The 24,224-nt window shown below is 44.6% G+C and overlaps 1 protein-coding gene across 1 annotated transcript in view; it reads left to right on the forward strand.

The window, feature by feature from the left end:
• ppl (periplakin) overlaps window positions 1-24,224 on the forward strand; it is a 66,360-nt gene that overhangs the window by 37,263 nt on the left and 4,873 nt on the right. The window contains exons 10-21 of the mRNA XM_078559032.1: window positions 1,670-1,792; window positions 3,315-3,461; window positions 6,451-6,605; window positions 8,116-8,213; window positions 10,401-10,430; window positions 12,485-12,642; window positions 14,492-14,670; window positions 15,493-15,631; window positions 17,460-17,653; window positions 18,770-18,920; window positions 20,770-20,853; window positions 21,744-21,854. Coding sequence (XP_078415158.1) covers window positions 1,670-1,792; window positions 3,315-3,461; window positions 6,451-6,605; window positions 8,116-8,213; window positions 10,401-10,430; window positions 12,485-12,642; window positions 14,492-14,670; window positions 15,493-15,631; window positions 17,460-17,653; window positions 18,770-18,920; window positions 20,770-20,853; window positions 21,744-21,854 — 1,569 coding nt within the window. The remainder of the gene's footprint in view (window positions 1-1,669; window positions 1,793-3,314; window positions 3,462-6,450; window positions 6,606-8,115; window positions 8,214-10,400; window positions 10,431-12,484; window positions 12,643-14,491; window positions 14,671-15,492; window positions 15,632-17,459; window positions 17,654-18,769; window positions 18,921-20,769; window positions 20,854-21,743; window positions 21,855-24,224) is intronic.

A 24,224-nucleotide genomic window follows, 5' to 3' on the forward strand; every position in this document is an offset into this window, starting at 1 on the left:
GACTGGAGGCATAGGGGATATAAGGGTGCATGGAGGGGGTATGGGGATGGATGGGGGATATAAGGGTGCATGGAGGAGGTATGGGGTTGGAGGCGGGTATAAGGTGGTGTAGGTACACCCACAGCACTGTTAGGGAGGGAGTTCCAGGATTTTGACCCGGTGACAGTGAAGGAACAGCGATATATTTCCAAGCCTCCAAGAAGGTGGAACAGTTTGGAATAATACTTGCTGAGACATAATTTAAATTGCAAAAGATTCTATTTTTTCCTTCAATTAATCCAAGCAAAATTAATCCAATCCTGAGCATCATCAAAATGGCAATTACCTGACGTTGTGCGCAAAGGTAAAGAATGCCACTTATACCCGGGGGGGGTGCGAAGAAAGGAACTTGATGCAGAGCTGCTCCCAACACCCCAGTTGCCATTGCTGTGGTGTCAAGTTCGAGAAATGACTGGAAAATTGGGCCGGGTATTAACAATAAAAAAAGTACTTGTCCTCTTTTGATGTTTGCCACTTGAAGTTTAGCTTTATAGCTGCCAGTTCCACTCCCTTTGAATCCTTCAGCAGATCAGTTTTGCTGGATAGCACAATGGGAAGTAAAGGAACACTTGCAAACAAGTGTAATACGATACAAAAGCAAAGCGCTGCAGACCCTGGAAATCTGAAGTAAGAAAATAACATGCTGGCAGGTCAGGCAGCATCTGTAGAGAGAGAGACACAGAGTTAGCGTCTCAGGCCGGTGACCTGAATACCAGAGGAGGTACCCGCGCGGCAAACAGGAGACCATGCGGGTAGCTGCAACAGGAGGGATTTCTTCACTCAGAGGGAGGGGAATCTTTGGAATTCTGTACCCCAGAGGGCTGTGGAGGCTCAGTCATTGAGCATGTTTCAAAGCTGAAATCAATAGATTTCTGGAGACTAATGACATCAAGGTAAATGGAGATCGTGCGGGCAATTGGCATTGAGGTAGATGATCAGCCATGATCTAACTGAATGGCGGAGCAGCTCGGTTGGCTGAATGGCCCACTGCTGCTCCTAAGTTCCTATGTACAACATGTTAGTGCAGCTGTCTTCCGTCTACATCTTATATGATGGAGATGTGCCGTATACCCAATTTCAATTTCGGGAGAGAAACGTATGCCTGCTTTCCAGCTCCTCTTAAACCACAGGTTGTGCTTCTCCCCCACTGGCTGTAGGGAAAGAGGACACTCCATCTAGAGTCCTCAAAGTGGAGCCCAACTCCACTAGTGGCAGCACTGGGCGAGCAGCGATGAGGTGACAGGTGCCTGTTCCTGGCAGTAGAAGGCAAGGAGGAGGGAAAGAGAAAAGGAAGAAAATAGATAGCACGAAAGGGGAGAGAGAGAGAGAAGGCTGAAATGGAGGGGATGAAGGGGGCAGAAGCTGGGAGGGGTGCTTTGGGAATCGAGGAGATGGGCGACTGCCAGCATGAACTAATGGAGTGGAGAGCGAGAGTGCCCCATGCACTGAGATAGAGTTGAGAGGAAGAACACCAGTGTTAACTGAGATGCCATAAGTTATTATTTTATATAGTATTAATGCCTAAAATCTCATGCTTTCTAGCCAATAAGATGCTGAAGCTATCCTATCTGAATCTGACACGTACAACTGTGTAAATTAACACCTTTATCCTTTTTTCTCAATCCGCTAGTTTTACAAAGATTCAAAGGATATGCAGGATCTCCTCAAGAAAGTTGACGATGATCTGGATCACAAGTACAATCCAGAATTTAAGGATGAATTCCAGCTTCAAACCATGTTCCGTGACCTCGAAGTAAGTGGAACTGTCTCTATTGTTGCAAAGCGCCTGGACCTGACAATGGGTGACCCACATTTCATCAACCCCACACACCACCAGAGCCAAACTGAAACTGTTAAACACAATTATTTTTACTCTTGAGAGACGCAGGGAACCTACAGAAGCAGAACTTCAGTGGTGTGTCCATACAGACTTTTTTGTAGTGACACGATGCCCTTTGGTTTCAGGAATGTGGGATGGCTGGTGCTTTTATTTCTATTTTTTTCATGGGGTGTGGCCACATCTGGCAAGGCCAGTGTTTTCCCATTCCCCAATTGATAATAGTTTCATGACACCATTATATTTAATTCAAGATATTTTAATTAATCAATAGAATTTACTGAATTTAAAGCCTCTCAACTGCTATGATGGGATTTGAACCCATGACCCTAGTGTATTAGCCTGGGCCTCTGGTTTACTAGTCTAGCAACGTTACCATTACACCAACCCCCGTATGAATTGATTTAAGGCAGCAGTCAAAAGTGTGCACTGTTTGTGGGATTCAGCACTACAATAAAAGGCGTAAAGCCAATTTTTCTCATGTCACAGAATCACACAGTGCAGATGAGGCCCTTCGGCCCATCGAGTCTGCACCGACACGTGAGAAACACCTGACCTACCTACCTAATCTCATTTACCAGCACTTGGCCCGTAGCCTTGAATGTTATGACGTGCCAAGTGCTCATCCAGGTACTTTTTAAAGGATGTGAGGCAACACGCCTCCACCACCCTCCCAGGCAGTGCATTCCAGACCGTCACCACCTTCTGGGGGAAAAAAAGTTTTCCTCACGTCCCCCCCCCCCCCCCCCCACTAAACCTCCTGCCCCTCACCTTGAACTTGTGTCCCCTCGTGACTTCTTTGGCAGCGAGGTTGTGACATTGCAACGCATGCACAACGAAAATTGCCGTTTATTTTATTTTGTTTAAAATTGTTACTCTATCACCAGGAGTGCAAACAATTGGGGGTTCTTTTTTTGGCGTTAACATTCTGGGGCCTGGTAGAACTACCTACGTTGGGCCTGAGCTGCAGCAGGCTGTGTCTACGCTGCAGCCTGTGATTGACATTGAGAGTCTGAAGCCAGTAGAGATACTGAGGATTTAATAAGTCACGTCTATGGTGATCAATTCAATTTTCTAGCATTTCCCCATTAACAAAATGGGCAAGATTTCAACTCACTCAAAGCTCACTTCCACTGATTTTGTTTCATGAGTCAGTGTATCCAGGAAGCCACAAGAGGCTGTAAGGAAACTCCTTTAAATGACGGCTCCTCACAGTTCAGGCTCGCTCAGTGTGTTGTGCAAGTGTGAGTTTATATCGCGGACACAGAAATAGTGTTTGCCACGGTTACATACCCACTTCCGCTGGGTTAAAATCGGGCCCGTTAACAACTCTCACATTAGCCTAAAGCGGAAGCCACTTCGCAGCCACGCTCGGGATGTTGTTAGCACTCCAAACCTCATCCATTGTTAACGACGGCTTCTGCTTCACCCTCTGCAGGACCAGGACCGGGCTCTGGACAAGTACGACGATGCGGTAAAGACCCTGAAGAAACGCAGCCAGCAGGTGCTGCCTCTCAAGTATCGCCGTGCAAGCCCTGCCAAGCCCGTCCCAGTGGAAGCGCTTTGTGACTTTGACGCAGAAGAAGTAAGAAACTGGATTGAGTTTGTGTGACACCTAAAACCTCCACACGCTGAAACCAGTGTGCGTTTACTCTGACTGACATGGTGAAGGCGCACGATATCCTGCCCTGCTAACTGATGGTTAAGCTCGCTCCTATTCGAGCCGCAGTGGTTTTTTTTTACTATCTTTTTTATAAATCAGGCATGTGATCGTATCCAACCAAACATGATTTGAGGTCTGATGAAGAGTCACGTGGACCTGAAACATTAACTCTTGTTTCTCTCTCCACAGACGCTGCCAGACCTGCTGAGTTTTTTTTCCCCAGCGCTTTCTGTTTTTATTTCACATTTCCAACATCCGCAGTATTTTACCTTTGCTTTGGCCAAACATTTATCTGTTGCCAATTTAGTAAATAATTTTGGCTTTGCTGCCTGATTTCCTTATTTTGGACTCGAAATAAATAAATTGACTGGTTAAGGCAAGCATTCAGAAGTGAGTACCCAATGCTATAGCTTGTCAAAATAATTCAGAAAATAGTTTAATATCAGCTGAATGGCAGATGTACTAATTGTGATTTATTTGCGTGTGTGTGTGTGTGTAGGTTAGCGACACTCTTGTATTCAAAAGTTTATCCAATTGAGGAAAATAATAGACTTACGTAGCTATCATTTTGAACACACACTCTCCCTGATAGAGTTTTCATCTGAGTATACAGTTAATGCATAGAAACATCAATATTCTTTGGAGGTTATCAAATATAGGCTTCTCTGGGTTCAGCTGAAAACCATAGTCACTTGAGTTAAGGTGGAAATGTAATTGCAGAAGAGCACACTTTTAACTGTAACCAGCTGTTGCAGAATGTTTCTGTCTGGGTGCAACTGTCGTATGTCCTGGCACGGAATGCCTGTAACTTCACCCTCTGCCCACATTACGAACTGAGTTAACATGGTTGGCAAGACGAAGGTTCACTGTGATCATCCTAAATGAGCCTAACTGTGGTGTTCTCCATAGTTGTTTATTTTTGCTATTCCCTATCAACATCCTGGGGGTTACCATTGGCCAGAAACTGAATTGGACTAGCCATATGAATACTGTGGCTACAAGAGCAGGTCAGAAACTGGGAATGCTGCAGTGAGTAACTCACCTCCTGACTCCCCAAAGCCTGTCCACCATCTACAAGGCACAAGTCAGGAGTGTGATGGAATACTCTCCACTTTCCCGGATGAGTGCAGTTCCAACAACACTCAAGAAGCCGGACACCATCCAGGACAAAGCAGCCCACTTGAGTGGCACCCCATCCACAAACATTCACTTGCTCCACTACCGATGCACAGTGGCAGCAATGTGTGTACCATCTACAAGATGCACTGCAGGAACTCACCAAGGCTCCTTAGACACCACCTTCCAAACCCATGACCACTACCACCTAGAGGGACAAGGGGCAGCAGATAGTTGGGAACATCACCACCACCTGGATGTTTCCCTCCAAGTCACTCACCACCCTGATTTGGAAATGTATCGCCGTTCCTCCACTGTCACTGGGTCAAAATCCCCTAACAGCACTGTGGGTGTACCTACGCCACATGGACTGCAGCGTTCAAAAGAAGGTGACTCACCACCACCTTCGCGAGGGCAATTAGGGATGGGCAAAAAAAAAGGCTGACCCAACCAGCGAAACCCACGTCCCATGAAAGAATAAATAAATTCCACAGTTTCACTTCTAACGGGTGGAAATTACTGCTTCTACTGGGGAATATACTCAATTTCAACTATATCCCTTCATTTGATGTGACCCTGGATCGCCAGGCAGGGAGTTGATAGTGGTGTCCTGAACAAAGGAGGTAATGCAATCATCTGGCAGGAAGTTCTGGGCATGGCCTTTCACATCCTCTCTCCAAGGTGGAACTCATTACTGTCGAAAGCTGCACCACCTAGTGTAATTATAGTCACCGAATGCCAGGCAGGAATTTGAGCACCAAATTGCGTATTTTGTTTGTTAGGCTATGAGCCTGGAAAAACCCAGTCGGCTGACCATCAGGGTGAGGTATGTGGCTCTCTTGGTATTACAGGAGCGACTGTGATTGGAAATGGTTCGTTAAAATGAAGTCTGTATTCCATTGTTGTCAAACCTGCCCTGTTTAAACAGCGATGTGGACTTGGCAGGGAATGGACAAACAGGAAATTTGCCAGAAGACGGGAATGGGAGTTCCAGTCAAGGCTGTAGGGGGGGGCAGCCATGCTAAAAATGCATGGCGCAGGCAGACCACGAGGCCAGTGTGTTGGTGAGCGGAACTAAGTGGCAAAAGGCGGGAATGTGCCGCCAGAGAGAATCACCTAAACTTCAGCATAAGAGATATCCAGTGCGTCTTGTAGGAGAATTTTAGAAACGGGAGTCGGCCATTCAGCTCCCTCAAGCCTGTTCCACCATTCAGTGAGACCACGTCAGGCCTGTCTTAGCTCCATCCACCTGCCTCGTTTCCGTATTCTTTAATACGCATGTGTAGCAAAATCTCTCAATCTCATGCTTAAAGATTTACATTTTCGGTTGTTTAGTAGTTCAGGCTGAAAATAGAGACAGGTCGAAGTTTTTTGTCTTGCACTCATCAGGACACTTCGGCAAGAATACCAATATAAGGGGAAAACCAACAATTTATACTGTATGTGAAGAGAGTACTGATTGGTTGGCAAGTTGCATTGCCATGCACCAGTGATGGTGACTGACAGTTAACTGCCAAGCATTGTTTGAAATTTAAACCAGGCAGCTTGACCCTGATTGGTCATGGCATTTCACTGAGGAATGAGTCAGCGAATGGCTGTCACTTTTTTTTTCAGCCATTTATATTTTTGTGTGACAGATTTGCCGTCGGAAGCCTCAGATTGTGTCCCAGCATCTTGACTGACCAATTCCATGCAGTCTGGAGAACAGGGAGGCAAAAGCATTGTCCCCTGTGAAATGTTAATTGGCCTGGAAAGTGAATATGTGTTAGCAAATCTTTTCTCTCCCATCTGACAGACACATATCCAGCGAGGGGAGAGGTACACGCTGAATAAGAACATCAACGGAACGCACTGGGAGGTGTCCGACACAGCCGGTCACAAGCAGAAGGCTCCCGCTGTTTGTTTTATAATCCCTCCGACTGATCCTGAGGCAGTAGCGATTGGAGATGAGTAAGTCTGAAAACTGTGTCCTCCTGGTGTGTATCCTAAAGGTTTGGGAAAGGGAACCTAACTCATTCTTTATCTGCAAAATGTGTTTGAATGTTAGCAACCCCAGTCTATCCCAGAAGAGAAGACGGCGAATGGAGTTATTCTATTTAAGCTCAATGGAACTCATGGGCAGAATTTTGCCCTCGTTGGGCGGGGGTCCGGGGAAGCCGAGCACCGCCCGCGATCGGGGCCAGACCACGATTTCACGCTGGCGGAGTGTGAAACGCCAAGTGGCTGCCTGTGGGGGGTGGGGTGGGGGGGAGAGGAGAGCGAGCACGAACTTCGTGCATGTGCGCGAGTGTGTGCTTGAAAATCTCTCTGAGGCACAGAGCCGCCGGGGATTAAGTGGGACCCACACGGCTCTTTCTAGTGCCTCCCAAAAGGCTGCCCAGCAAACCCTGAGTTTGCCTGTGACCACATGGGGGAGGTGGGGGGTCCCTCGTTGTCAGGCACTGACCGGGGGGATGCTGAAAGTTAACCCCTTACCATTGCCTCTGGCCCCTTGCTGCCCCCAGCCCCTCTCCAGCGACCCTAATCCCGCCCTCACTCACCTGTGTCCTGGGCAGTGTCAGTCCTGGGGACTGGGCTTCAGAGCATTATCAACAGCAGTCACTGCTCCCCGTGGTACCGCCAGTGCTGCGGAGCTGCCTGCGTACGATTGGCTGGCAACTCTGTGGAGTGAGACTTCTGCCTCTAAGATCCTAAGTCTCAGGGGGGGATCCTGACACTGGCCAATTAAGTGGCTGCTGGGCACTTAATTGCGTTGGGTCTCCCCATTGGAAGCAAGGCGGGGTTCCCGCCACTTCTGCAACCGATGGGTGGGACGCCCGTGTCTCTGGAATAATCCAGCCCCATGGTACAATGTACATTAATTAGTACAATGGCTGCTCGCCAGTGCTGAATAATGGTGGTACTGACCCGCACCTCAAGGTGGCGATCTCCGCTCGATTTCTCTCTCCAGTTGGTCACCTGTTTCCTGACTTGAGATGGTACTTCCCAATTTCCCAATTTTTTTTTTACTGGCGTTCCATTTTAAGGCACACAAGACCAGTTTGGACCAGCATTCTTATTTCCCGGTTTTTACTGTTTTGTCGTTCTGGGGCTCACATGAGTAAAAGCGAAAAGGAAGGGATGAGCGAAAGCGACAGGGCAAGGAAGGGTTGTCTCAAGTTGATTTAATCGCTCTCTCCTGCCGGATCAATCCATACTCAGCCATCCGCCGATTTTTCTGATCTAACTTTCTGGTGATGAGTTGGTATATTCGCTAGTAAAGCTTGGGAAATGACCTGGCACTGGTCCGAACTGGTCTCGTATGCCTTAAATGGAACTCCAGGTCAGGCCAGTACCAGCCATTTCCCAAGTTTTCCTGGTTTTTCCTTCCGGGGGGGCGGGGGGGAGTTTTAAATTGAGCAATGTCCTTACCTGTGTTCGGTGGTTCACATACTTGCCTATGTTTCATCTACCCCCCCAGCATCAGCAATCAGTACAATAGTGTCAAGCAGAAGAGCAGCATGACCAAGAATGCGCTCCAGAAACGCTACAATGAGATGAAGCAACCTAACAAGCCAGGTTTGTGTTTTAATCCACTGCGGGTAAAGAGAAGCAATCTTCAAGGGGCACTGGACAATTAATCACCTTTCCTCTTTGCATCGGTGTTAGCATCAAGTAATCTCAGGTTAGACAGGCAGCCAAGCTGTCTCCACTCGGATTAGTTCCTCTAAATTAGGGGCAGGGAACCTTTTTTCTTATCCGGGGGCCATTCACACGTAGACAAAATCATTCGTGGGCCACACACACACACACACACACACACAAAAATCAACTTAAAGTAGTTTTTTTTTTAGAGAGAGAATACAGAAACATTCAACTCACCCGCTGTTTTAATGCGATGGCTGAATTTGAATATTATCTTGTTAAGTGTTATTATAGTAAATTAGCTGACACTTTTATCCAAAGCAAATTCATAACCATGATAAATGCTAGTTTGAAGACGCTACTGTCATAGGTCTATATTTTTAGAAATCTTGCTGTGGGTCGGGTGAGATTGAGCAACGGGCGGGATTTGGCCCACAGGCTGTAGGCTCCCCACCCCTGGTCTAAATGTATGAAGTTTCTTTCTAAAACTACTCATCTCTTCTGCATAATATACTTTTGCTCTTTTTTTTTTCCAAAAAAAAAAGCCCCTTCCTCACTTTTTTTTTGGAAAAGACTGTACCTTTTTTGAAAAAAACAGATTGGAATTTCATCTGGGGTTTGGTGGGGTGGGAGGTCAGTGCAGTGGGAATCCTAACCTAAGGTGCTGGACGCTGTGCAGGCCTTGATTATCTCTGCCACCACCAGGAGGTAAGGGAGAGTGTCCAGGACAATGGGAGACAACAGTCCCTGTGAATGCTTAAGATTGAGTGTTGCAAATTAAAACTGAATATCAGAACATTTAAAAAGAAATGTTGAATGTTGGAATTCTGAAATGAAGAGGGAACATGCTGGGTCCTGCTTGAAGATTTAACCTGCCTTTCTATCCTGAATACTAATTACCCTGCTGTTCACTTTCTAGCTTTTTTTTGTTTTTATTACAGCAATTTGGCTGTCTGTCTTACAGCTGCAGGCATTTGTAGCGATTGTGTTAAAGCATTCACTAACACAGACTCAAGCACTGACCATAGAATAGGAGGGTCACTGGAAATTCTCCATGATCGTATTGAATTACAATATTATTAAAGTGGTTACTTTCAATGCGCGTCAGTGTTTGCTCAAATCTGCCGGTTCTTAAGAACATAAGAAATAAGCAGGAGTAGACCTTAACGGCCCCTTGAGCCTGCTCCGCTATTCAAAATGGTCATGACTGAAGTTCTATATCAACCGCTTTCCCGTCCAATCCTCATATCCCTTAACTCCCTTTAGTATCCAAAAATCCATTGACCTCAGTCCTGAGTATGCTCAATGACTGAGCGTTTACAACTCTCTGTGGCAGAGACTTCCAAAGGTTCACAACCCTTTGAGTGAAGAAATTTCTCTCACCTCAGTTCTAAGTGGCCTGCTCCCTTACCCTGAGACCATGACCCCTAGTTCTAGACTCTCCAGCCAAGGGAAACAGCCTCTCAGCATCTACCCTGTCGAGCCCTCAAAGAATTGTATACGTTTCATTGAGATCCCTTCTCTCATTTTTCTAAACTCCAGAGAATCCCTTCCTAACAGCCCTGTACATGCAGCAGGTAGATTGCAAGTGGCCCAAGTAGGTGGATCACCACCAGTTTCTCAAGGGAAATTAGGGATGGGCACCAAATGCTGGCCATGCCAGTGGCACTCACATCCCATGAAAGAATGAATAAGAAAAAATAGGCCCATTCTTCTTGATCTCTCCTCATAGGCCAGCCCCCTCATCCCATGAATCAATCTAGTGAATCGTCTCTAAGGGAATTATATCCCTCCTTAGGTAAGGAGTCCAAAAACTGTATACAGTGCTCCAGGTGTGGTATTCCCAAAGCCCTGTATAATTGCAGTAAGACTTCATTACTCTTATATTCAAACCCCCTTGCAATAAAATCTAACATTTCATTTGCCTTCCTAATTTTTTTGCTGCACCTGCCTGTTAACTTTCTGTGCATTGTGTACCAGAACCACCAAATTCCTCTGAATACCAACATTTGCTGGTTCTGGGTAAGGTCTGGAGTATTTCAGGCTAACTGTAGATGGCACTGACTTGGCTCACTCATTAATTCAATTGATTTAGTTATTTTTCTTCTTGCTTCTTCACAGCGGTGAAGATCCCCCAGGTGCCTGTGTCAAGTAAGTAACATTTTCTCATTGCACCAGTGGACAATACACAGTGCAGTTTTTTGACTTTTGCACTTTAGATTTATCTTAATAACAACAACTTGCAATTATGCAGCACCTTTATCACAGGAAACCGTATCAAGATGCTTCACAGGAATGTAACTGAACAAATATTGGCACCGAGTCAAAGATGGAGATATTGAGATGGTGACTAAAAGCTTGATAGTGGAGGTGGAATGTAAGGAGAGTCTTTAAGGAGGATAGAGAGATGAAGAGGTTTATGGAGGGGATTCCAGAACTTAGGGCCTAGATGGTTGAAGGTACTGCTGACAGTGGTGAGGAGAATGGAGTGGGGATGCACAAGGGACGAGTGTTTGGGGATCACATAGTTCTTGGAGGATTATTGAGCTGGAGGTTACAGAGTTAATGAAAGGTGAGGCCATGGAGTGATTGGAGGGTGAGATTGAAAGCTGAGCTCTAAAATTGAGGAGTACAGTTGACCAGGAGTAAACAAAGGTCATGGAGCACAGGGATGATGGGTGAGTGGTATGGTGGGAGTTCTGGATGAGTTCAGTATGGAAATTGAAAGATGGGAGGGTGGCCAGAAGAGTATTTGAACAGTGTAAAATGGAAATAATAAAAGCGTGCACAAGGGATTCGACAACAGATGGGCTTGAGGCAGAGGCAGAGATAGACAGTGTTATGGAGCTCGAAATAGATGGTCATTGTGATGAAGAGAACACAGAAATTCAGCTCGGGGTCAAACAGGACACTATATGTTTGCAAGCATTCTGGTTCAACCTGAGACAGTGGCTAGAGAGGGAGATAGAATCAGGGACAAGTGAAATTGTTTCATGGCAGTAGCTGAAAACAATAGCTATGGTTTTCCCAATGTTTAATTGAAAGGAAATGATGATTCACATTTTTATAAATGCCTACTGTTTGGAGAAGGTACTCTCTCAATTTATTCAGCGTCCGCAGTTTTTTACTTTTATCTTACAATTTATTCATGTCTGGGTAACCATTTATCACCAACTATGTACCGAGTGATTTCTTGAAATGATTGGCTTTTGGTAAATCTGGTCGATGGATGAAAATGAAATTTGTCTCAACCTGGTTGAGCTTAGATTCCTTCCAGATTTTTAGGGTGTTGCCGATGTTATGACCCAAAATATTCTGCTCCCAATGGTTGAAGTATGACCTGAGGTTGTGAATGATTTACCAGATGGGGCAGCAAGCCTTAAACAGGAGTGAATTAATTCACCTGTCATCTCAGATAAATTCAAAACTTCATCAATACAAGCTACAAGGGTCTTTTGTAAAGTAAAGAAATGCATCATTGTTAAATTCAAGTGTAGTTTTAGCGAAAAGAATAGGCCTTCAGAGTAAACCATTTTCCTACAGCACTAGTTACAAAATGAATGCGGAAGCTGTGCTAACACATTCTCTATTCTAATCCTTTTATGAGGTATTGGGAAGTAACTGTTTTAATGGGCATTATGCAACTATCAGCTTTAGTTAGTACTAAAGGTACTGATTGTAATTTACCAGTCATTCAGCGGTCATTTAGGATTTTCTTCCTTTGGCCAAATGGAAAAGATTGGGAAGTGATCCAAATCCCCTTCTATAGACTAGAGCCACATATCAACTGTGTGAACTACAGATCCAGGACTACCTAGGCTGAGTATTGTCAATCACATTTGAATTTGCTTTAGCTTTCACTTTAGTTCCTTTGATGGATGGGATTAAATGTTCTCCAGGTGTTTGCCGCAAGGTTTCTTCCCCTCCTACAAAAAACACTGACATCCTATAATGTTTTGATGCACCTTACCTGTTGAGGTCAAAGACAGAATGAAGTAGGCGAAATCTTAATGGACTAGATTATTGAGAAGAAACTGATATTAATGAGCAGAACTGGCATTAACCAACTGGGATGAGACTGTAAAAGTTGAGATGGTTTGAAGTGGGTTGCATCATATTCAGAAAGTGGGGAAGTTACAGAGAGATTGACGCGGCGAATCTCTGTAAGTTTAACATTCTAACCGTATTTCATTACACGTGGTCAGATTCCCAGGATACCTTATGCCTGAAACTGCTGTCGGACTTGGATAAAATTCAGAACAGTATGACCAAACAGGAGAAGGCAATTCAGTCCTGTACACGGCCTCCACTGGAGCACAAAAAGCCTATCCAGGACAGCAAAGAGCGCATTCAGGACCTAAAGGTAAACTCAGTTGCTGGAATTAACGATAAAGAGAGAACTTGCATCTATATAGCAATTTTTCATAACCCCAGGATGGCCAGAAACATAGCTAACGAACTACTTTCTACAATGTAGTATTGTAGGGAATGCAGCAGCCAGTTTGCATAATGGAATTGAGATCATCTGTTTTGATGTTGTTAGTTGAGGGATAAATGTTGGCAAGCGCACAAGGAGCACTCAAATAGTGCGATATGACCTTGTGAGAGGACAGACATATATTACTCAAAAGACAACACCTCGCAATAGTGTAACACTGAAATGATCTGCCTGGATCATGCACTTAAATCATAGAGTAAAGCTTGAACTTACAATCTTCTGACTCAGAGGCAAGACTGCTACCACTGAGCCGAAGCTGATTCGCATAAATGATGCGTTCGGTTGGGATGTTTGAGACTAGGGCCAGGATTTTCCAGCCCCGTCGTGGCGGGACCCACCGCGGGACTTTTGGCGGGACCGGAAAATCCCGGCCCTAGGTGTAAACTAATGACCGTTTCTTCTCGTCAACATGAATTGTCAAGGATGAGTGCTGTTGAGATACTCACAGCCATCAATGTTCTGATGCCAATACCGTACAACTAATTTTTAAGGTGGGGCAGGAAAAGGTTCAGTCACTTCCTAAACATTTTTTAAAAATTCATTCATGGGATGTGGGTGTCGCTGGCTAGGCCAGCATTTATTGCCTGTCCCCAATTGCCCTTGAGAAGGTGGTGGTGAGCTGCCTTCTTGAACCACTGCAGTCCATGTGGTGTAGGTACAGCCGCAGTGCTGTTAGGGAGGGAGTTCCAGGATTTTGACCCAGTGACAGTGAAGGAACGGCGATATATTTCCAAGTCAGGATGGTGAGGCTTGGAGGGGAACCTCCAGGTGATGGTGTTCCCATGTGTCTGCTGCCCTCCTCCTTCTAGATGGTAGAGGTCATGGCTTTGGAAGGTGCTGTCTAAGGAGCCTTGGTGAATTCCTGCAGTGCATCTTGTGTATGGTACACACTGCTGCTACTGTGCGTTGGTGGAGGGAGTGAATATTTGTAGAGAGGGTGCCAATCAAGCGGGCTGCTTTGTCCTGGATGGTGTCGAGTTTCTTGAGTGTTTAGAAATGGTGATCACTGGGTCACTGGGTGCATTTAAACTCAAATTATAAAGAAAAATAGTGGTTTACAAATATAAAATCCAATTTTAGTTACTTATTTTAAAAATCTTGTAGATATTTTGTGCTATTCTGGTGTCTGGTCATATTGTTGAATGCTTGGACAAGTTATCTTGTGTTTGCCATCACGTTAAACTTGATGATTCAGTAGAGGGGACACCTCTTGACCGAGTGCTGTGCAAGTTGTTACATACGAACGTATGAATTAGGAGCAGGAGTAGGCCGTTCTACTCCTCGAGCCTGCTCTGCCATTCAATAAGATCACGGCTGATCTGATTGTGGCCTCAACTCCACATTCCCACCTGCCCCTGATAACCTTTGACTCCCTTGTTTGTTGGTCTATTAGAAAGCTCTCTGATTGTTTGGTGGCTCACTGTTGAATGGACAGTTCGCTCACTGTACTACCTTCACAAATCCTTGAGTGTTACAGCATCACCGGTGGGCGTTGGTGACCCCTCGTTGACCTGGGCCAGCCTAGCTCCCTGCTAAAAAGAAACCTGCTGTGTGCTAAGTAGTTTCGGTGAAAGTTAGATGGATTTTAGAAGTTTGATTTTTGTTGCTGCTGTTGTTGGAAGGAATAGGTCATTTTTAAAAAAACGGATGAACACTTTTTTGAAATGCAAATAATATTGAACCTGCTCTTTTTAAAATCTTTTTTTCTGCCTAGAACATCAGTGGTTCCATCAGCCAAATTGAAATAACAAAGATGTCGAAGGAAAGAGAATGCCAGGGTTTCCTTTCACAGTTCCCACAAGTCACTGGTGCACCTCAACTTCGCACCAAACTAGACGACACAAACAACAGGTTTGACCAGGTCAGCCTCCTGCTCAACTGCTCTGAGGAGAAGTAAGTAGCCTTAACCTTTACATTGCGGGAATTTTCATAGCATAGGGGGGCAGACCCTGAAGCACAACCTCGGAGAGTTAGAGAGCCCGAGGATGATTGCATTACATAATCTCTCTCTTCAGGGAAATCCGGGGTGGTGGGGAGAGAGAGCTCCATGTTGGGTAGGAATAACTCAAGTGAAAATTTCCAGGCCCTGCCAAATCGGGATATTGTGGGTTCTAGGGCAGTTATGAAAAGGATTCCATCTAACTAACCTTTTTTTTTATTTGTTTACAAGGACACACTGGGTGTAAAACAGGCGATAACAAATTGGCACCCGCCCACCCAATTTCCTTTCTCACTGAAATCATGATAAAAATTGCAAAGTGCCTCCCAGCCTTTTTGCTCTCCCTATATAAAAAAAATATACGTTATTGTATTATAGGCTGGCTGAAGTTAACTTCTTCTGCATTTGGTACAATCAAACATGTTCATTTAGTATGTGTACCTGCTTATACTTGAACCAATGTTGTCGCTGACATCTGCAGGATCAATTCACTGATATCCTGCTTGTATCTTAGAATCATAGAAGGGTTACAGCACAGGAGGATCCCAGGTTGCAGGGTCTGGGCGATAGTGCTGCAGCCCTATCTCAAACGTATGATCCCATTGAGCAATGCTCCCGCTGGGAGCGTGAAATTGGTGAATTCATCCAGATATGTACTGCATGCTTAGCTTTTTTCACTTACCTTTGTACTTGATGCTGGTTTTTACTTTTGTTATGTGACCCTTTGCCCCAAATTCAATGACTGACAGGCACACTAATATGCAAATCTTCCCCAGGGCTCAGGCTGCTAACAAGTTGGAGAACACCCTCCAGAAAGCCAGAAACACTTTGTCAGAATATGAAAACAAATTGCTAAAGGATCAGACTGTTCCGGATAGTACCTGGGGACTGGATACCAAGAAGCATGAGCTTGAAGTGAGTGCTACCTCCTAAAGTACAATGCTCAAATACAACATAGCCCCTGATGGGCTGCTCTGCAAACCCAGGAAATAGCCTTTCTAACCCCCTTTTAGTCACCTGTAATATGACCAATCCTTTATTGCCATTCCTCAATTCAATCCAAAAGCACTCTGTTTGGCACCCATCTCAATTGAAATCCTTGTGTTTTAGTGCCTCTAATTCATGCCACTAATTATCGTCCTCCCTTCTACCTTCTCTATCCTTCCTGAGAATGTTTTAAGGTAAAAAGTATATTTGTCGACCCTGATCTAGCTGCAGCACATTTCAGTTACTGCTATTATGTTATCGCTCTCTGTTTTCATCAATGATTCTAGTTCCTAATTTTATTTTGTTTGCCCTGGATGGGGAGGTCTTGTGGCTCAGTGGTAGCGTCCCTACCTCTGGGCCAGAGGCTCTGGGTTCAAGTCCCACTTCATGACCTGATGGCCATGCAAGGTGGGTTCATAACATGACCCAGCAGGCTGATTATCAGCCTGTAAATCCTTCCAATATGCCCGATGGCAGGCAGTGAGAGTTTCCTGGTCAGCCAGGCTGCAGAAGGCAACAGCAAACCACTGCAGTACTTTGCCGAACATAATCATCAACCTGTCCAATGGAAGTCCATGTCCTGTTAGGGCGTGGTACCTGGAGGAGGATAATTTTGGGCATTGATATAAATACACTGACTGATTTTGATCTGCAATTTTTCCTTTATTGCTTTCCCACATCCTAATATTTTATAAAAGCAAAAAACTGCGGATGCTGGAAATCCAAAACAAAAACAAAAATACCTGGAAAAACTCAGCAGGTCTGGCAGCATCTGTGGAGAGGAACACAGTTAACGTTTCGAGTCCGAATGACCCTTCAACAGAACTAAGTAAAAATAGAAGAGAGGTGAAATATGAACTGGTTTAAGGGGTGGGGGTGGGACAAGTAGAGCTGGATAGAGGGCCAGTGATAGGTGGAGATAACCAAAAGATGTCACAGACAAAAGGACAAAGAGGTGTTGAAGGTGGTGATATTATCTAAGGAATGTGCTAATTAAGGGTAGAAAGCAGGACGAGCAAGGTACAGACAGCCCTAATGGGGGTGGGGTGAAGAAATCGAAAAAGGCTAAAAGGTAGAGATAAAACAATGGATGGAAAAAGGTTTTATCTCTACCTTTTATCCTTTTTCGATTTCTTCACCCCACCCCCACTAGGGCTATCTGTACCTTGCTTGTCCTGCTTTCTACCCTTAATTAGCACATTCCTTAGATAATATCACCACCTTCAACACCTCTTTGTCCTTTTGTCTGTGACATCTTTTGGTTATCTCCACCTATCACTGGCCCTTTATCCAGCTCTACTTTTCCCACCTCCCCTTAAACCAGCTTATATTTCACCTCTTTTCTATTTTTACTTAGTTCTGTTGAAGGGTCATTCGGACTCGAAACGTTAACTGTGTTCCTCTCCGCAGATGCTGCCAGACCTGCTGAGTTTTTCCAGGTGTTTTTGTTTTTGTTCCTAATATTTTATTTTCATTTTCAGCCTCTTGTCCCATTTGTCATGTTTCAAGCTTTCAATTTCCTTATTGTCCACACACCAAGAACTTAATTTCCCTCCCAAAATTAATCCAGACTAATTACTTTTGAGACTGGCTGGCTTCTGCTATGCGAGACTTAATGCTGCACAATTATGTCCACACTTCAGGTTAAAACTAGGGTTAAGGATTGGGAGCGGTGTCACAGGTAGGAAAAACACTTCCTGACCTATCGTTGTACTTTGGTTCTTTTATATAATCCAGTATTTTTCTTTTCTAATAGGCCATGCGCTCAGACCTCAAATCCAAGAAACCAATTCTACAGGAGGCTGAGCAGAATTTGAATACCGTGAAGAGAACCTGCAATGTGCTGACTGACAATTTTCAGGAGCATTGCCCAGATGTACAGCGACAGGCTGCCGAGGTCAAGAAGCTCAACCAACGTTACGACAGCCTCAACAAGCAACTGGACATCCGGTTGGTCTCCAGTTTCCCCCCGAACTGTTGTATCTCGATAATCAGGCTTGCTGGCAATTGATCTGAGGCTTAAACAAAGTGCAGAAACTGCACCAATCGCGACCTCAGCACACCACTGAGACCTTTGCTGCCACCAAAGTATTTCTGAACTGTGACCACGCTGGTATTGTAGGAAATTCAGCAGCCAGTTTGTGCACGAACAGATCATGTGAAAATGGCCAGATAATCTGTTTCTTTGAGGGATAAGTAATGGCCAGGGCACTGGGGAGAATTTCCCTGCCCTTCTTTGAAATAGTGCCGTGGGATCCATTATGTCCCCCTGGGAGAGCAGACAGTACGTCGGTCCAGTGTTTCATCAAAATATAGCATCTCTGACAATGCAGCACTCCCTCAGTACTGCACTGGAGTGTCAGCACACATTACGTGCTCCTTAATATCCCTGCCCATTAGAAGCAGTCAATACCAAGTGATGAACATCCTGTTAATGGCAAGGTGTGCTTTAAAAAAAATACTTAGCAAATCTGGACAGATTCCTATACTTAAATATACTTTAATTGGGATGATTGGACATAAGGGAACATTTTAATCCCATTACTGTCATGGGCTGCAATATAGTCAAATGCCAATTAACAGCTAAGGACAGAGACCGTTGTTATTTTGTTGTTGCCCCTCCCTCTTCATTTTGCACCCTTAGAGGAAGTTGCATGCAGGACCCAGCCTGTATTTGGCAGATTATTTTTGTAGCACTATGACTAACATTTCTGCTGACTACACTTTTTTCAAATGTAAACTTAATGACGGAGCTTCATCGTGGGGTGGGTGGGGCTGGAGGTGGTGTGGGGGCTGGTGGGGGGGTAGGGAGGAGAGTGGAGTTGAACCCTCGATCAGATCAGCCACGATCTTATTGAATGGTGGGACAGGCTTGAGGGGCCGAATGGCCTAATCCGACTCCAATCTCTTGTGTTCTTATTACGTGGAGTAGTTGACAGACCTGGTTTTAAAACTTTATTTTACGTGCCATTTTCTCATTACTTCTTTAATGAGTTAATTCAGAAGAAATAAATGTAGTCAATAGCGTATTGTGATCCCTTCGTGTTCTTGTTCTCTATTAAACAGGTCTGAAAATCTACAGAAGGCCAAGAACGCATACACGGATTTCCGGAGTGGCAGTGATGCTTTGGACAGCTGGCTCTCCAACGTTCCTAACTACGAACCTCGGGAAACGGATAGTGTTAAAACTATTGACAATAAACTGAAGAATCAAATGGTACAGAGCTGAATCCGTGTGTAACTACACATATACTTGAATGATATTCGACTAATATCAACGTTGGATAGTGAAAATATTTCAGAATCTTTATTCACTTCGGTTTCTATTTCAGTTGTAAGAGAAACGCAAAAACAATTCGGCTTGATGGCACCGGGTAGAGGCTCTTTCCACTTAGATTAGGAGAAATAAACACGAGAGGACATGGCTTTAGGGTGAAAGGGGAAAGGTTTAGGGGGAACTTCTTCACTCAGAGTGGTGAGAGTGTGGAACGAGCTACCATCTCGTGTGGTAAACGCGGGCTCACTCTTAAGTTTTAAGAATAAATTAGATAGATACATGGATGGGAGAGGTCTGGAGGGTTATGGACGAGGTGCAGGTCAATGGGACTAGCGGAATAATATTTCGGCACAGACTAGAAGGGCCGAATGGCCTGTTTTCTGTGCTGTCGTGTTCTATGGTTCTATGGGTACAATTCCTGTAGTTGTGCATTCAAATATTTGCTTCAGTAGATGGAAGGGAACCTTAAGGGTTGTGCCACCATGATGGGACATTTTTACTCACAGGCCTAAGGCTCAATTATAGCCCTGCCTGCTCGATGGGAAGGGGGCAGGCAGGTTAAACTGGAAACCATTCTCAGCACAAGCCCCGCTGCCCATTGTCATTTTAACTGCATGGTTTTGGATCCGGGAATGGCACCTGTGGCAGGTTGGCAGGGGCCTCATTAATATGTAACCACCAGAGTCCGTTGATGCAGGTTAGCACCTTGATGTGATTTTAACTAGTGCATGTTAACGTTCAAGTCATGGACTTGCCTGGTGAAGCCAGAAGAGGCCCAAGAAGGTAACTAATGGCCTAGCTTACGGCCTGACCTGCTCCAGGCTTCCCTCCACCCTCCACCATTTAGCTTAGTGTTAAGGACTGTTCCCCGAGCCCTCAGCAGAAGCCTCCTGCTGCCCAAAATTCCGCTGCTGCCCACTGGCTGCAAAGCGATTCCCACTGGCCTTCAGGGGGTGTTGGACATCCCAACGTTGAAATGAGGCCTGGGAGTTAAAATCTCCCCCGGATGCACATGGTGCTGTCAGGCTGGTTTGCTTGTTTGCCACATGCTGCACTCACCCCCTGAGTTACAATCTGGGATTTAGTTTTCACAATGTCCTTTTCTCGGAGCGTGTAGGCTTCTTCTGAAAGACAAATCATTTGCTCAGATTGATTTTGGTGTTACAAAAAATTTGTGCAACTATATAATTAGGCTTTGACAATCAAGAACCAAACTATACCACAAACTATACCACAAACTATACCACTCTGTGTGTGAAAAGATCACACAAATATTGAAATTTCTACATCCAAGACCTCGGTGAGTGTTCAGGCTTTTGCACGTCTATTGAAGAAGTCAATGAATTGCCTTATTGTTAACTGTTAAATAATGTTTCAGATGCTCGTGAGAGCTTTGACAAAGTGTCTTAATGTTGACTCCGACTGTAGTGCCAACTCAAAATAGGCTCGCGCCATTGCTTTCCAATTGATCCAGCCTTAATCTGAAGAAATTGCTTAATCCCCGTGAAGCATTTAAAGACCAGGAAGTTGTTATATAGAATTGGATTCTTAATGATTTCACAACATATGTTTTGGAGAAACTTAGTCAGAAAATTTGATCAGGAGGGGATGGAATATCAGAGACTCTCATTTGAGGGGTTTCCTCTTTCACACACTTTATTTTGAAAACAAATCCTAGCACACAGTTTATTAAGTCTCTCTGTTAATGAAGGCAATAATTTATAGTTGGTGTCCAGTGATTTGTATTATTCTTTATGTTAACCTTAATTTTATTCTCCCCTTTTAACAGCGTGTTTTAACGGATATTACCAACAAGGAGCCTGAACTTGCAAAAGTATCCAATAATGCACAGCAATATCAACAGGCAGCTAAGGTATGAAAATAAATTGAAAACTGATGTTTGATGGCTGCAAATATTGGGCCTGTTGTTTGGAATGTTAGTTACTTTTTATCGTCAGTAGATTATGCACAACGCGCATTATCTTTTCCCCGAGTCCAAAACTAGACGAGGGTCAGGATATGCCGGGGCAGTGGGTGGGATCATGGGTTTAATCCAGATCTTCCATTTGATGGTTTCCAGAACATAAGATACAGATGGGGGAGGTGGTGGTATAGTGGTATTATCACTGAACTAGTGTTCCAGAGACCCAGGGTAATGCTCTGGGGACCAGGGTTCAAATTCCACCCACAGCAGATGATGAAATTTGAATTCAGTAAAAATCTGGAATTAAAAGTCTAATGATGACCATGAAACCATTGCTGATTGTTGTAAAAACCCATCTGGTTCACTAATAGGGAAGGAAATCTCCCATCCTGTGACTCCAGGCCCCATCAATGTGGTTGACTTTTAAATGCCTGCTGAGCAAGAGCAATTAGAGATGGGGCAATAAATGCTGGCCTGGCCGGTGATGCCCATGTCCTAGGAATGAATTTTAAAAAAGCTGCAGGGGGAGAATTAATTTATTGGTCTAGAAATTTGCTCACACACCATCTTATTTTGGACTTAAATAGTTTCAAGCCCTCAAATGCGGTGGGCAGGGAGTGCGCAGTCTTTGTGAAAGAGAGGTGCAGCTCTCTTCAATATGGGGTGATCCAACCATGGGACTCCCAGATTTCTAGGCCATGGACATTTGATGTCTGGCTTTTTATAATTTTCTTGGAGGGTTATTCAATTCTTCACAATTAACAGATGCAAGAAGGAATATCATTCGCACACTTTTCTTCCCTCTTTTCTAAAATTTCTGTCTCGGTCTCTGATCACAGGATTACGAACTTGAGGCTGAGATGTTTAAATCACTGATCAACCCAGATGATGCACAACTGACCTCCAAAAAACCAAAGTTCACATCACCAGCTAACAAGATTAAAGACGAGGTAATTATTTTAGGATATTGCCTGTGTATCAAAGATATACTTCACGTTGAAACCCTGATGCAAACTGCACTGATTGAATTGCTTAAATTGTATTTTTAATAATTGGAGATAGAAACTGGAAAGACAGTTTATTCTCAGGCATGGTGACTGAAAGTATTTTAAATTGGTTAGTGCTTATGCATTATGCTGTGTTTAGTATCACAGTATCACAAACATCTTTACAGTGCAGAAGGAGGCCATTCGGCCCATTGAGTCTGCACTGGCTCTCTGAAAGAGCATTCTACCTACTCCCACTCCCCTGCTTTATCCTCGTAACCTTGCACATTCTCTCTTTTTCAGGTAGCAATCCAATTCCCTTTTGAATACCTCGATCGAACCTGCCTCCACCATCCTTTCTGGAAGTTTGTTCCAGGCTCCAACCACCCCCTGGGTGAAAAATATTTTCCTCATTTACTCCTTTTGCCAATTATTTTGAATCTGTGCCCTCAAGTTCTTGATGTTCTCTTGAGCAGGAACAGTTTCTCACTATTTACCCTGTCCATACCCCTCAGGATCTTGAATACCTCTCGCAAGACTCCTCTCAGCCGCCTTTTCTCCCAGGAAAACAGTCCCAACCCCTCCAACCTATCCTCATAGCGACAGTCCTACAGTTCTATAGTGTGTACAAGAAGTTATTTCTGAAAATGAAAAGCATCAATAGGAAATTGTGTTATGTGGTCACACAAAAAAACTGCAACAGAAAAAAATTGACAGGCACTCAGAGAGGTTTGAGTTTAATTAAGGAGAGCCAGCATAGATTTGTAAAAGGCAGAGCGTACTTGATTGGCCTGGGTCTTCCGAGGAGCAGCAGTCATGGTCAGGCTACTGCTCTGCTCGAATGTATCCAGGCCTGGAACGCTGCTCTGCATTTCTTACCGGGTTTTCCGAGCCCGGCTTCTCCAAAAATGTGGACCACAGTGTCCCTCGGAGGGTTCCATCCCAACACAGTAGCATCGGGGGCCAAGACGGCACATGCCCCCTTTTCACTGCACTAGCTGCTGAATGGTAACTTTAAAGGCCCAGTGTGAATGTTAGTGAATGCGTGAGTGGATGAATATGTGAATGGGTCGGTGGGTGAGGTGGCAGGAGGGTAGGGTGGGTGAGGTGACAGGAGGGTAGGGTGGCAGCAAGGTAGGATGGCAGATGGGTTGAGGGGTACTTGGGTCAGGTTGGGAGGGATAGTCAGATTGGGGGCTGGTCAGGTCAGGTCAGTGGGTTAGTTGAGTGGTGGGGGGGGCAGTTGGGATTGGGGGTGTCAGAGGGGTAGTCGGAGGGCCAGTTTGAGTGTTTGGGGGGGGTCAATTCTGTACTTACCCAGGAGTTACACTAGATTTTAATCCGTCTAACACTTCCTGGGTAACTATCCAGGTAAGTACCATGGAACTATCTGAAATCTTTGACTCTAACTCAGAATCACAAACATTTGCTGAAGGTTTAGGGAAGCAGAGGAATTGCCCATCAGAAGTTCAAGCTTCCCGGGAAATTTCCATGGAGCTCAGCGTGTTGGGACTTCTGCAGAGTCCAAACACGAACCCGGGGTTGTCCATCTGGTCTCCAATGATCCAGAGACTGGAAGATCTGGACCATTGAATTTTTTGATGAAGCAACAGAGAAGGTTGATGAAGGGAATGCGGTGGATGTTGCCTATGTGGATTTTAACAAAGGCCAAATAAAAGGTTGATTAACAAAATTGAGGCTCTTGGAATAGAAGGGTCAGTGTCCAATTGGATATAAAGTTGACTAAAGAACAGAAAATAGCGAGTTGTAAGCGCTTGTTTTTCAGACTGGAAGTTGGTAGACAGTGGAGTTCCCCAAGGGTCAGTGCCAGGACCACTGCTTTTTTTGTTATATATAAATGACTACGATCTTGGAATACAGAGTAGAATTTCAAAATTTGCCAATGATTCTAAACTTGGGAGGAATAGTAAATAGTAAGGATGATACAAATCACCTACATCATGACATAGATAGGCTAGTAGAATGGGCAGGCAAATGGCAGATGGAATTTAATATAGAAAAGTTGTGAGGTGATGCATTTTTGTGGAAGGGGTGGGGAAAGGCAGTATAGACTTAATGGCAAAATCATGAAGAGTGTGCAAGAACAGAGAGACCTGCAGGTGCACGTACATTGATCTTTGAAGGTTGCAGAACATATTGAGAGAGTGGTTAGCAAATCATATGGGATCTTGGGCTTCATAAATAGAAGCATTAAGTATAAAAGATGAGAAGTTATGCTGAACCGTTGTAGAGCCCTGGTTAGGCTCTAGCTGAACTCCTTTATGTCCTGTTCTGGTCACCACGCTTTAGGAAGGATGTGAGGGTGCCTGAGAT

This window comes from Cetorhinus maximus, chromosome 15 (genome assembly GCF_964194155.1).
Source record: "Cetorhinus maximus chromosome 15, sCetMax3.hap1.1, whole genome shotgun sequence".
NCBI lineage: Eukaryota > Metazoa > Chordata > Chondrichthyes > Lamniformes > Cetorhinidae > Cetorhinus > Cetorhinus maximus.